The sequence below is a fragment of the Mustelus asterias genome, chromosome 27, assembly GCF_964213995.1.
Source record: "Mustelus asterias chromosome 27, sMusAst1.hap1.1, whole genome shotgun sequence".
NCBI classification, from domain to species: domain Eukaryota; kingdom Metazoa; phylum Chordata; class Chondrichthyes; order Carcharhiniformes; family Triakidae; genus Mustelus; species Mustelus asterias.
The window spans coordinates 42,159,013-42,172,569 of record NC_135827.1 but is presented as its reverse complement, the minus strand read 5'-3'; the positions used below and the strand labels follow the sequence as shown (position 1 = coordinate 42,172,569).

At 44.6% G+C, this 13,557-nt stretch overlaps 1 protein-coding gene across 1 annotated transcript; it reads left to right on the top strand.

Annotated features, from left to right (window-relative positions):
• Positions 1-377: 377 nt before the first annotated feature.
• Positions 378-7,136, top strand: c1qtnf5 (C1q and TNF related 5). Its single transcript, XM_078199220.1, has 3 exons — positions 378-531; positions 3,076-3,316; positions 6,421-7,136. Exons 2-3 carry the CDS (start codon positions 3,103-3,105, stop codon positions 6,936-6,938), a joined length of 732 nt encoding a protein of 243 aa, XP_078055346.1. The 5' UTR covers positions 378-531; positions 3,076-3,102; the 3' UTR covers positions 6,939-7,136.
• The last annotated feature ends 6,421 nt before the right edge of the window (positions 7,137-13,557 follow it).

Genomic DNA, 13,557 nt, shown 5'->3' with positions numbered 1-13,557 from the left:
CACATGCTCACACTTCAGACAATGCAGCACTCCCTCCATGTTTAATTGTTACGTGCTGAGATTAGATTGTCACGTCCAGGGGTGAATTGAGTGTATAGAGATTATATAACACCATTAAACATCTGTTTTGTTTTAGTTAATATTTATTACCTTCAGAAACTTTTCTTTGAAAAATAGACAGTTTTTGTGAGAATTGGTTTGTTTTGCTCGATCTGTTCCAAGTCCCTGTATTGTTAGTCATGCTGTTCCCATTTTCTGTCTTCCCTCATTTTGTTCCCATTCCTTGTGTCTTTTCTCATCCTGCTGTTCCTGGTTTTGCCTCTGAGCACACCAACCATTTCCTCTTGGAATCAGAGCCAGTGAGTAAGAGTTTTCTCACTCCCTTTGAGCTGAGCTGAGTGGTGCAGTGCCTGATCAGGAGACTGAGGGGCTGCAGAAAGGCACACTTAGACGAGCTGCCAGTAGCAAAGAACTGTCACCACCTCTCACAGTTTCACTTCTTGCAAAAGTAGAAAATATTTCATCTTTGTGGTAAGTTTTTTTAATTGTTTGAACTGCGAATCCTAGTTCTCCAAGAGATATGAAGACTGGAACTTAAAATCTTACTAACAATCTGAGCACTTCCTGTAAACACTCCAAAAGTCTCTGCTATGGGTCAGGTTCAAAACACAATTTTGAGGATGTAGAGGCTGCAGTCTGAGAGCTTTTAATTGTTCCTTAGACCTCCCACCCTGTAATTCTAATTTATTTGACAGTAATTAATGATTTGGGAGTGTGGAGCAAATGTGAAACACGGCCTCTCAGTTCATTCAGCAGATTAGGGAATTAAAGGGGGTCGAGGTTCTTGAAGGATTTTTCAAAAACTATTTTAGCTTCTGGAATAAAGGTAATGCTGACCAAAATGTCAGTGTGTGATGGGGCAGCCTGTCTGGGATATTCACTGTATTGTTTGTAGAGAGATGTGTAAATTATTTATTAATTTTTTTGTGAACTCCTTGTTCTGGCAGCACGACATTTGTTTTTTATTTTGAGGTCAGTTTGGGTTTATAGCACGGAAATGAGATTGCTTGGTCATGGGACATCATAAACACAACAGGACAGTAAAAGGGGAGCTCAGAACTCAGCCGACACTTTTTTAAATTAAAGGGGTATGGCTTTCATTACATATTGTTTGATAATCCCTTAAATGTGCATTGCAATATTATTGGAGAATAAAATGCATGACATAATTACCTGTGTACAGCATTGTCCTGACAACTACTCTTCCGAATGCCCAGGGTCCGACCAGCACTTTCTCAAAAGTAGTGAGTCCCTCTCCCACTGACTGGGCAGTTGGCCACAGTAAGAGTTTTAACAACACCAGGTTGGCCAGAGGGCAGGAAAGGGGCAGACTGTCTGAGGTGTCCATGGATCATCATTACATTTGGAAAGACAATGAAAGAATCACAAAAGATTTCCAGCCAAGCAGACAGGCTTGTCACCAACATCTGGGTCACAGAGACAGATGACAAGACAGCTTCATGCCAGTGAGACCCAAATGAGAAGCTGAGCCAGAGGTTGCAAGCAGCTCCATTCACAGGACATCCCTTCATCTGCAACTAACACTCAATCTCCTGGTTAAGTTTCTTGTTTGGTATCCTGTGTCAGCAGCTTGATTTGCTTCCAAAATCTTTTCTCATGTTGGTAATTTTGAGCAGTATCCTATGGGGTGAGACAGAGGACAGTGGAAGAGAAAATTCTCTTTCCAAAGACTGATCACAAACAATCTGCCCCTTCTCCGCCCCCCCCCCCACCCCCACACCCCCCCCCCCCCATCTCCCCCCCATCTCCCCCCCTCCCCCTGGCCTTCCAGCCCCCCCACCCCCAGAGCTCTGATCCATCGGCACCAAGTGTGAGCTTTCAGTTTATTTCTCGCTGAAATCCTCTGACTGTCAGCTTGAGAAATGTAAAGGAGGATTTACTTCATACAGACACCCCTCACTCTCAAAGGAAACCTGGATAAGCCTGAATTGAAATAGAATCATATTTGCACCAAAGAAAAAGGCCATTGTGTCTGTGCCAACTCTTTGAGAGGGCTTTCCAATCAATCCCACATAACTTGCCCTGTAAACTACCCCTTCAAATATTTATCCAATTTCCCTTCTTTTAATAATGAATCTGCTTTCACTGCCATTTCAGACAGTGCATTCCAGATCACAACTGATGTTGAAAAATATTCCTCCTTACCTTCCCTGCAGTTCTTTTCCAATTACCTCAAATCTGTCACCTTTGATTATCACTCTCCCCACAGTAAACCCCTTATATGGAATACCTCTCAAAATTTATCTTAATCTTCTCTCTGCTTTAAGGCAAACACAGTAAGAAGTTTAACAACACCAGGTTAAAGTCCAACAGGTTTATTTGGCAGCAAAAGCCACAAGCTTTCCCACTCACCTGAAGAAGGAGCTTAAGGCTCTGAAAGCTTGTGGCTTTTGCTACCAAATAAACCTGTTGGACTTTAACCTGGTGTTGTGAAACTTCTTACTGTGTTTACCCCAGTCCAACGCCGGCATCTCCACATTAAGGAAAACAATCCAGTTTCTCAAGTCTTTCTATGAAACTGAAGTCCACATAGAATCCCTACAGTGTAGAAGGAGACCATGCACTGACTCTCCGATACAGCATCTTACCCAGGCCCATCCCCCTGCTCCAATCCCTTAACCCCATGCATTTACCCTGCTAATCCCCCTAACCTACACATCTTGGGACACTAAAGGGCAATTTAACATGGCCAATCCACCTAACCCGCACATATTTGGACTGTGTGAGGAAACTGGAGCACATGGATGAAACCCATGCAGACACGGGGAAATGTGCACAGTGACCCAAGGCTGGAATCGAACACGGGTCCCTGGCGCTATGAGGCAGCTGTGCTAACCAATGTGCTATTGTGCCACCCTATCATGCTTGATACTATTTTAGTAAACTTGCTCTACACTTTTTACAAAGTCTTGAAATCCTTCCTGAAGAGTGTGCCCAAAATTAGAAACAATTCTCCAGCTGGGCCATAACCAGTGATTCCTTTCTCATCGACAGGGTCGGAGTCTCTCCCTAAGCCTCGGGATGACTTGTGTTATTGTTGTGTTGCTCTTGTTGCTGTCAAGTGCCTCGGCCAACATTAGCGACAACAACTTTTCTGGATTTTGTAATGGTCATCCAGGAATTCCAGGAACTCCGGGACGTAACGGATATCCAGGGCTGGCGGGGCGGGATGGGAGAAATGGGAGGGATGGAATGCCTGGAGTACCAGGACAAAAGGGCGATGCGGGAATACAAGGTAAGGATCATGTAATAATTTTCCTGCTTCTCCTGAGCGCTGGTCTCAGATCTCACTGATATAAACATGCGTTATGTTAAAAATATGACCAAACTGAAATTAATAAATAATTTTCAATCAAAGAGCTTCACACTAGATAGAATTTATCATGAAGTGCAATTGGGTTGAGTACTGACTCATCTGTGATGCCCCCATGGCTGAATTGCCTGCAAACTCTTGCTGTCGTGATCCCTGGATTCCACGAGGGATCATGTGAAGAGAGAGAGGAGAATAAAGCGAACACTGGAATTGTCTAACAAGTGAGTTGTTGCGGTCAGTTTTGATATGTGTTTTCAGAGGGTTGGAATCGACTCCCTATCCTTCCTCCCCAGAGTATTCCTCCCAGGTTAGAGGCATGACTGCAAGACAGGGTGTAACATTCAGTCATCCGTCAGACACAAAACCATTTTCTGGCCGCTCGCCACAAAAACCAGAAAATCCCGCCCGAAGTCAACAGACCTTTGCACGGTCTGCTCCCCCACCCGCTACAATCCCCATGGCGGGCGGGACGGGAGAATTCAGGTCGGTGTGTTTCTTATCTTAGTCAATTTGCTCCCAGCATTTTGATTTGCAAGTGTCCCCTGTGACAGAGATATTCTCCAAATACTGCATTCCTTCATCTGAGCCCATGCCATCAAGGTGCTTCTGTCTGAGACACTGTCCTAGAGCTTAAAACTTTTATTTTCTTTATATATCAGAGCACAGTAATATAAACTATGTCAAAACTAGGTAGATGGGCTGATCACAACTGCCTCCCATAGACAAAAAGAACACTTGTTCTCCCCGTGACAGCGATGCCCCTTTAAGAGAATGTTCACGGTTTTCAGTAACAGTTTAGTTGCTTATTATTCAATTCTGTTTTTAATTATATTCAGCTGGCAGTGGAAGGGGAGGTGGGGAGAGATGTCTGGGGCCGAGGAGCAGTGATCCGGATAACTAAATCAATTTATTTGTTTTCTTTTAAAGTAAGTTAGAACACCCCACCCCGGTCATGATTTATATTACTTTGATCAAAAGTCCCTACTGTTTCTTTTGAAATGGTGCCCTATACAGTTTATTTGGACCCTTCCCAGGATTTGCACTTGCTCCTGTTTACAAAGGCAGCTGCAGACTCTCAGCATTGGGAAGCCTGGTGTTTCCTTGCCTTTGCTGAAGTTGCTGCTTTTGGTTGGTGTCAGGGCTCCGCAGGCATCAGTTGCTCATTCACTGCCTCACCCTAGAGCTCTAAGCCATCTTTCCTCGTTACAGATGCTGACTGACCTGCTGACTGGGAGGTTTTGTCTTTCTGCTATTTGATAGGGAACAGCTCCGCGGCCAAACCCAATCCTGGTCTACGTCCAGCATCCACATCAGTGAATTTTTCAGCAAGGATCAGCTGACACTGACTCACTCTTCCTGCCCTTAGCCAGTGAACACTGAGGGCAATTTTCATAATCCAGGGTTGACCCAGTTCAGAAACTTGCTCCTTCCTGCTCTGTGCTACCTCATTTACCTCCTGAATCATTCAAAGAGTTTAACTTGAAATACTGACTGTGATGAGGCTTAGTCTTAGCTGTGTGTTGATTGGATGTTTTAGTTTATGATGTCTGGAATCTACATTAAAGGAGGGATGTGATAACATTGGAAAGGGTGCAGAGGAGATTTACTAGGATGTTGCCTGGGCTGGAGAGTTTTATTTATGAAGAGAGATTGGAAAGATTGGGGTTGTTTTCCTTGGAACAGAGAAAACTGTGGGGAATGATTGGGATGTATAAAATTATGTGAGGCATTGATAGAGTAGACAGGGAGAAACATTTCCTCTTGGTGGAGAGATCAGTGACCAGGGAGCATAGATTTAAGGTAAGGAGCAGGAGGTTTAGAGGTGATTTGAGGAAAAGAATTTCTCCCAAAGGGCGGTGGGAGTCTGGAACTTGCTGCCTGAAATGGTGGAGGCAGAGACCCTCATAACATTTAAGAAATATTTAGATGTGCACTTGCGATGCCAAGTGCTGGAAACTGGGACTAGAATAGTTGGGTGGTTTGTCTTTGACTGGCACAGACGCGATGGACTGAAGGGCCTTTTTCTGTGCCGTAGATCTCGAGGACTGAAATTATTGATTAAGTTACAGATCAGCATCAGTCCACATGGTGATCACTAAAACTGCGTAAATATTTTGTACATTTCCTTGTATCAGATATCCTGATGTGAAGCCATAGTTGACAGACTAACTGATTTGGTTATGAATCACAATGAGCTGAATATTATCCTACCGCAATGTCAAATTCTATGATTCACCCTAATGTCTGAGACATTAGAAAATGTTTCCACTTGTGAGGAGGCAGGAAGTAGGGGACCTCACTCCAAGATCGACACAAATAAGTTGAACAAAGAATTCAGGAAAAACGTTTTTCCCACTGAATGGTTAGAATGTGGAACTTGCTGCCACATGGAGTAGACATGGAGAATAGCAGAGATGATAGAGGGAAACTAGATAAATATATGAGGCAGAAAAGAATAAAATAATAAACTGATAGTGTTAAATGAAGGATAAAAGCAAATTACTGCGGATGCTGGAATCTGAAACCAAAAGAGAAAATGCTGAAAATCTCAGCAGTTCTGGCAGCATCTGTAAGGAGAGAAAAGAGCTGACAAAGGGTCATCCAGACTTGAAACGTCAGCTCTTTTCTCTCCCTACAGATGCTGCCAGACCTGCTGAGATTTTCCAGTGTTAAATGAAGGTTTGGAAGATACTCCTGTGAAAAATAAACGTGAATTGGACTTAATGACTGTTTCTGTGTTGTAAATATTTTGTTATGAGGATAGAATCTAATACAGTCCCAGTCAAGAGACCACCTTCAGCCTCCTGTACCGGGGTATGATTTTGGTTCTAAATGAGGTAGGACATTGTTGCAACTACTGCATTGTTGCATTGTTGCAACTACTGCATTGTTGCAACTACTGCATTGTTGCATTGTTGCAACTACTGCATTGTTGCAACTACTGCATTGTTGCTCTCTTTTCTGGGGTAGGGAAAGAAACAGAGGATTTTAATTGCAATAATCTAAAACATGATTTTGCTTTTCAGGTTTACATGGGCCTATGGGGGAGCAGGGCATGTCAGGGCTGCCTGGTCCAACAGGTGAGAAGGGAATTAAAGGGGATGGCATGATGAGCTACAATTCAGCATTTAGTGCCAAACGCTCCAAGAGTCACACCTCTCCCCTGCTTGATGAGGCTATCCAGTTCGATGTGGTCATATACAACGATCAGAGGCACTACAACCCACTGACAGGAAAGTTCACCTGTGAGATCCCAGGCATCTATTATTTTGTGGTTCACTCCACTGTTTACAAAACCAGCCTGCAGTTCGACATCATGAAGAATAACGTTACCATCTCATCCTTCTTCCAATATCACGGCAACTGGCCGAAGCCTGTCTCACTCTCAGGCGGAGCCCTCATACGCCTGGACCCCACAGACCAGGTGTGGGTGCAAGTAACAGTGGGGGACTACAATGGGATTTACTCCAGTACAAAGACAGATAGCACCTTCACTGGCTTTTTAGTCTATTCTGACTGGCAAAATGCTCAATTCCAGATATAATCTCCATTATTTCTCTTCATTACTGTATCATGTATGGATTGTATTTTACATCAAAATGAACTTTAAACACATGGCATTGTTCACGATTCACAGTATCATTGCGCACGTTTCCGCAGCCTAAGGGTTAGCATCTGTCCAGCTTTTCTAAAATGTAAACCAAACCCAATATCTGTTTATAAATGAAGCCTATTTATCCTCACCCATTGCCTTGTCTAACAATGTGTGTTGGCTCTGATATTACACTCAGCAGCCAAGCTCTGCATGAAGATCTCTTACATTATAACCTCTGTCCCTTCCAGCTTTCTCAGAGAGGCAGTCATGGTGCAGAGTCAATGCAGTTATTAAAATGGCAGGAGGAGGTGCTCACGGGGAATTAGAAGAGCAAAAAGGGGTCACGAAATGTTCTTGGCAGACAGGATTAAGGAGAATCCCAAGGCATTTTATTCATACGTTCGGGACAAAAGGGTTGTCAGGGAAAAAATCGGACCTCTCAGGGACAAAAGTGGGGAATTATGCTTGGAGCCCAAAGAAGTAGGGGAGATCCTAAATGAATACTTTGCGTCGGTATTCACAAAGGAGAGGGATGTGTTGACTGGGAGTGTCTCGGAGGGGAGTGTTGAACTGTTGGAGAAAATCTCCATTACAAGGGAGGAAGTGTTAGGTTTGTTAGAGAATTTAAAGACTGACAAATCCCCAGGGCCTGATGGAATCTATCCAAGGCTGCTCAGGGAGACGAGAGATAAAATCGCTGGGCCTCTGACGCAAATCTTTGTCTCGTCACTGGACACAGGTGAGGTCCCAGAGGATGGGAGGATAGCTAATGTGGTCCCGTTATTTAAGAAGGGTAGGAAGGATAACCCGGTTAATTATAGGCCGGTGAGCTTGACGTCCGTGGTGGGGAAGTTGTTGGAGAAGATTCTTAGAGATAGGATGTATGCGCATTTAGAAAGGAATAAACTCATTAACGATAGTCAGCATGGTTTTGTGAGAGGGAGGTCATGCCTCACTAACCTGGTGAAGTTTTTTGAAGAAGTGACCAAAATGGTTGACGAGGGAAGGGCCGTGGATGTCGTCTATATGGACTTTAGTAAAGCGTTTGACAAAGTCTCTCATGGTAGGCTGGTGAAAAAGGTTGGATCTCATGGGATAAAGGGGGAGGTGACGAGATGGGTGGAGAACTGGCTTGGTCACAGAAGACAGAGGGTGGTAGTGGAAGGGTCTTTTTCCAGCTGGAGGCCTGTGACTAGTGGTGTTCCGCAGGGCTCTGTATTGGGACCTCTGCTGTTTGTGATTTATATAAATGATCTGGAAGAAGGTGTAACTGGGGTGATCAGTAAGTTTGCGGACGACACAAAATTGGCAGGACTTGCAGATAGTGAGGAGCATTGTCAGAAGCTACAGAAGGATATAGATAGGCTGGAAATTTGGGCAAAGAAATGGCAGATGGAGTTCAATCCTGATAAATGCGAAGTGATGCATTTTGGTAGAAATAATGTAGGGAGGAGCTATATGATAAATGGCAGAACCACAAAGGGTGTAGATACGCAGAGGGACCTGGGTGTGCAAGTCCACAGATCCTTGAAAGTGACGTCACAGGTGGAGAAGGTGGTGAAGAAGGCATATGGCATGCTTGCCTTTATAGGACGGGGCATAGAGTATAAAAGTTGGGGTCTGATGTTGCAGATGTATAGAACGTTGGTTCGGCCGCATCTGGAATACTGCGTCCAGTTCTGGTCGCCACACTACCAGAAGGACGTGGAGGCTTTGGAGAGAGTACAGAGGAGGTTTACCAGGATGTTACCTGGTATGGAGGGGCTTAGTTATGAGGAGAGATTGGGTAAACTGGGGTTGTTCTCCCTGGAAAGACGGAGGATGAGGGGAGACTTAATAGAGGTGTATAAAATTATGAAAGGCATAGATAGGGTGAACGGTGGGAAGCTTTTCCCCAGGTCGGTGGTGACGTTCATGAGGGGTCATAGGTTCAAGGTGAAGGGGGGGAGGTTTAACACAGATATCAGACGGACATATTTTACACAGAGGGTGGTGGGGGCCTGGAATGCGCTGCCAGGCAAGGTGGTGGAGGCGGACACACTGGGAACGTTTAAGACTTATCTAGACAGCCATATGAACGGAGTGGGAATGGAGGGATACAAAAGAATGGTCTAGTTTGGACCAGGGAGCGGCGCGGGCTTGGAGGGCCGAAGGGCCTGTTCCTGTGCTGTATTGTTCTTTGTTCTTTGTTTGTTCTAGGACCTTCAGACTCAGTCTCCCCTAAATTAGGGGTCTGTAAGGGCCAGGCCCTAAGGACACCCTTTCTCTTTAGTCCCCCTTGTCAATCTGTGGACGTGGAGCTGCACTGTATTCCTATCCAGTTCACCAATATGGACACTGCCAGGGAGGAGGCCTGCACTGAACTACAATCTTAACCACATAACTTAGCAAAGTCGGATGGTGTGAGTCCTGGTCTGGGTCGAATAAATATGGAGTGGTACTGTACAGGTGTGAAGGCATCGACCAGTTGAGTGTGGAGGGAAAGATGACCTGGCTCCAAAACCTAACACAAAGCAAGTTGACATGTCAAAATGACAGAGGAATTTGATAAAGTGGAATCATGGTGATTCCTGCAGCCAATGAGTGTGCAACTACAGATCAGTGAATCTGCAGAGCCACAGATTCACACTGCCGCAAAGCTGTATCTCTTCACAAAAATCAAACATCCTTATTCCAAACTATTCCAAATCCTGAACTTCCCTTTATGATTCCAATATTAACCGATACCATAAATGGTTCACTTTTCTCGGGTGCTGTTCCCTTCCTTTCAACTCTGCTTTAATTCCTCTCTTCCCAGTAACCCAACATTCTATCACTCTGTTTGCAACTGCTGTCTCCAATTCCCACTTCCTTATTTCCAATGCTTGGATATATCATTGTATCCCAAATTCATGGTCATCTTTCTTACAACTTGATGTTTGAAACATTCCAATCAGGATTCTAACCCTGTCACAGCACTGAAATGAACACCACAAGCAGTATCCTGTGTGACTGACTGTGTTACACTGATTCTTCATCCACCTCCATGTTTGACTGCCCTCCTTATGTCCACTCTTGCCTCTGTTTTGATTGCAGAGGCTAGGAATACTGCAGCAAGTAACTCATCTCCTGACTCCCCAAAGGCTGTTCACCATCTACAAGGCACAAGTCAGGAGGTGATGGAATATTCTCCATTTGCCTGGATGGGTGCAGCTCCAACAACACTCAAGAAGCTCGACACCATCCAGGACAAAGCAGCCCCGCTTGATTGGCACCACATCCACAAACATCCACTCCCTCGACCACTGATGCTCGGTAGCAGCAGTGTGTACCATCTACAAGATGCACCAAAGATCCTTAGACAGCACCTTCCAAAGCACAAAGAAAATTACAGCACAGGAACAGGCCCTTCAGCCCTCCAAGCCTGCAACGAGCATGCTGCCCGACTTAACTAAAACCCCCTACCCTTCCAGGGACCATATCCCTCTATTCCCATCCTATTCATGTATTTGTCAAGACACCCCTTAAAAGCCATTACCGTATCCGTTTCCACTACCTCCCCCAGCAGCGAGTTCCAGGCACCCACCACCCTCTGTGTAAAAAATCTGCCTCGTACATCTCCTAGTTTCACCTGCCAGTGGAAACAACCTCCCTGCTTCTATTGTATCAATTCCCTTCATAATCTTATATGTTTCTATAAGCTCTCCCCTCATTCTTCTGAATTCCAGTGAGTATAGCCCCAGTCTACTCAGTCTCTCCTCATAAGCCAACCCTCTCGACTCCAGAATCAACCTAGTGAATCTCCTCTGTACCCCCTCCAGTGCCAGTATATCCTTTCTCAAGTAAGGAGACCAAAACTGTACACAGTACTCCAGGTGTGGCCTCACCAGCACCTTATACAGCTGCAATATAACCTCGCTGTTTTTAAACTCCATCCCTCTAGCAATGAAGGACAAAATTCCATTTGCCTTCTTAATTACCTGCTGCACCTGCAAACCAACTTTTTATGATTCATGCAGAAGGACGCCCAGGTCCCTCTGCACAGCAGCATGCTGCAATTTTTTACCATTTTCTTCCTTTTCTACCTGCAGCCTCTTGTTGAAAGCAACTGAGGACATGATGTCAGGTTCCATACTTTATAACATCCACCTCCACCTCACTATTGTCTCCGTTGTCTTTAATAATATATATAAAATATAATGTATTTATGTTGTCAGCTGCTTGTTTGATATCTAGTCCAGGATGAGCCAGTTTCCCCAGTTAAACATTCGGAAAATCAGTCTCCGTTACAAACACCTTTCCTGAGTCCCGGCTTCCTTATTGTCCTCAGACTCTGAACCTTTCAGTTTTCATTTGATCCCAAGCTGAGCATAGCAGCTGTTTCCCCCTCTGTAAGACAGCCCAGTTCCTCCATCTACTGTGAAACTGTGATTCCCTGTCGTTGTCAGCTCCAGATTTGGTTATTCCAATTGTCTCCTGGCTGAAACCTCTTTCTCATAAACTTTCACTCACCGAAACTGCTGCCTGTTCCTCAACTGAACTTGACTTGTTCACCCCTCACTCCTGTGCTCCCAGTCCAGCAACACCTTAAATTTAAAATTCTCATCCTTGTGTTCAAAACCCTTCATGATCTTGTTCCACCCAATCTCTGTAACCTTCTGTATCACGGCCAAAAACCTGCTCAAGCGTGAAAATCCACAAGCTGCTGAAACATCTCCATACCAAGTCTCCTTTCCTTCTCTATGAATGGTATGCTTTGTCTGTATAGCGCGCAAGAAACAATACTTTTCACTGTATATTAATACATGAGACAATAATAAATCAAATCAAATGAGAAAGTTACTCCTGAAGAACCTCAATTTGCCAATATTCTCTAATAGAATTATAGAGAATAACAAAAAGATGCTGCCAGCTACACTAAGCAGCACATAGCAGAACTGTCTCATTTAAATCTACTTGGTCCACTGCTAAATTAAGCGTTGGAGTCAGTGCTGCCTGAAAGTATGTCAGTAAGATCCTTCCCAAAGCTCTATGCTCAACTAAACACTGCAATCATTGTGAAAGGACCGCAATGGACGCTGCTGTGACTCCCCCTGTTGCTGAATAGTAATCCAGGCCTATAATGACTTGAGGCTTACTGGAGGGTGATCCACAGAACTGAATTCCAGCAACAATAGGTGCTATCAAGGAAGGAGGGGGAAATTTTGAGGCTACTACACAGATATATGATGGAATTGTTTTAATTTTAATTTCTGGCTATTAGCTGCATTACCACTAACTGCCAAACGATGGTGCTGTGGGGCTACATTTTGGAGCAATCATTCATCTTTCAAATCTGTTCATAAACAGTGTGAGTCATAGAGGACAGAAAAAGGCCCTTTGGCCCATCATGACTGTGCTGGTCAGAGACAAACCACCTAACTATTCTAATCCCAGTGATAGAGTCAGAAGTTATTTTGCTTCAACAAGGGCAGCACAGTGGTTAGCACTGCTGCCTCACAGTGCCAGGGTCCTGGGTTTGATTCCCGGTCATTGTCTGTGCGGAGTCTGTGCATTCTCCCCATGTCTTCGTGGGTTTCTTCCCACAGTCCAAAGATGTCCAGGTTAGGCAGATTGGCCATGCTAAATTGGCCCTTAGTGTCAGGGGAACTAGCTAGGCTGAATGCATGGGGATAGAGCCTGGGTGGGATTGTGGTCAATGCAAACTCGATGGGCTGAATGGCCTCCTTCTGCACTGTAGGATTCAATGATTCTAAGAAATTTTAAATTTGACTTTGTGCTCAAAATCACATCTTCAGAAACTCCTCTTAGGGATATGACAGCTACTTAAGTGCTTTGTATATTCAATTTTTAGAGATGCCTCCATTATATTTGTGGCGCAAGGGACAAAATATTCTAATTTTTCCCAGTTGCTCCCTCTCTGGTGAACTCCCGGAACTGTGTCCCTTTGCTCTGAATGGTGTTTTCCCACACAACTTGGCATCTTCTATAAACTTTGTCATTTTATTTCATTGTTAGGGGAAAAAGGAAACTGGAAACATTTATGGCTGTCCCAAATATTCAATAAGAAGTTTAACAACACCAGGTTAAAGTCCAACAGGTTTATTTGGTAAACTTGATGTCTGTGTCGATATGCGCGATCTTCTTGGAGATCCTCTCCACTTGGAGCCGGCAGTTTGCGGTGTTGATGGTAGTCATGATGTGGAGATGCCGGCGTTGGACTGGCCAGCTATTAATGGATTTTCCCTGTAGAGTCTTTAACTCGATTCTCGGGCTGTTCTCAGAGGGTGAATGAGTAACTTTAGCCGCCACCAAGCACTTTGCATTGAGCCTGATGTTGACACCATGGGCCCGATTTTACCATTTTCATTCTAAGTGCCGAATCTGGGCGTTGTACAGATCCGACTTAGAAATCCGCTTTCAGGCGCCCCCATACGCTCTCAGCCATCTCCAGTCCGATTCGCGCTGTGGGCGGGGCTTGGCGCTGCCGGAACGATCGGAGCTCTGAACTGCGCATGCGCAGTTAGAAAAAAATTGGAAAAAGTGTGCCCATGTCAGATCGTTCCCGAGCCGCAGAAAGCGGAGAAAG

Coding starts and splice junctions, on each gene's coding strand:
- c1qtnf5 (XM_078199220.1), top strand. CDS start 3,103: ATGACTTGTGTTATTGTTGTGTTGCTCTTGTTGCTGTCAAGTGCCTCG. Junction 3,317..6,420: donor GGGCGATGCGGGAATACAAG/GTAAGGATCATG, acceptor TTTGCTTTTCAG/GTTTACATGGGCCTATGGGG.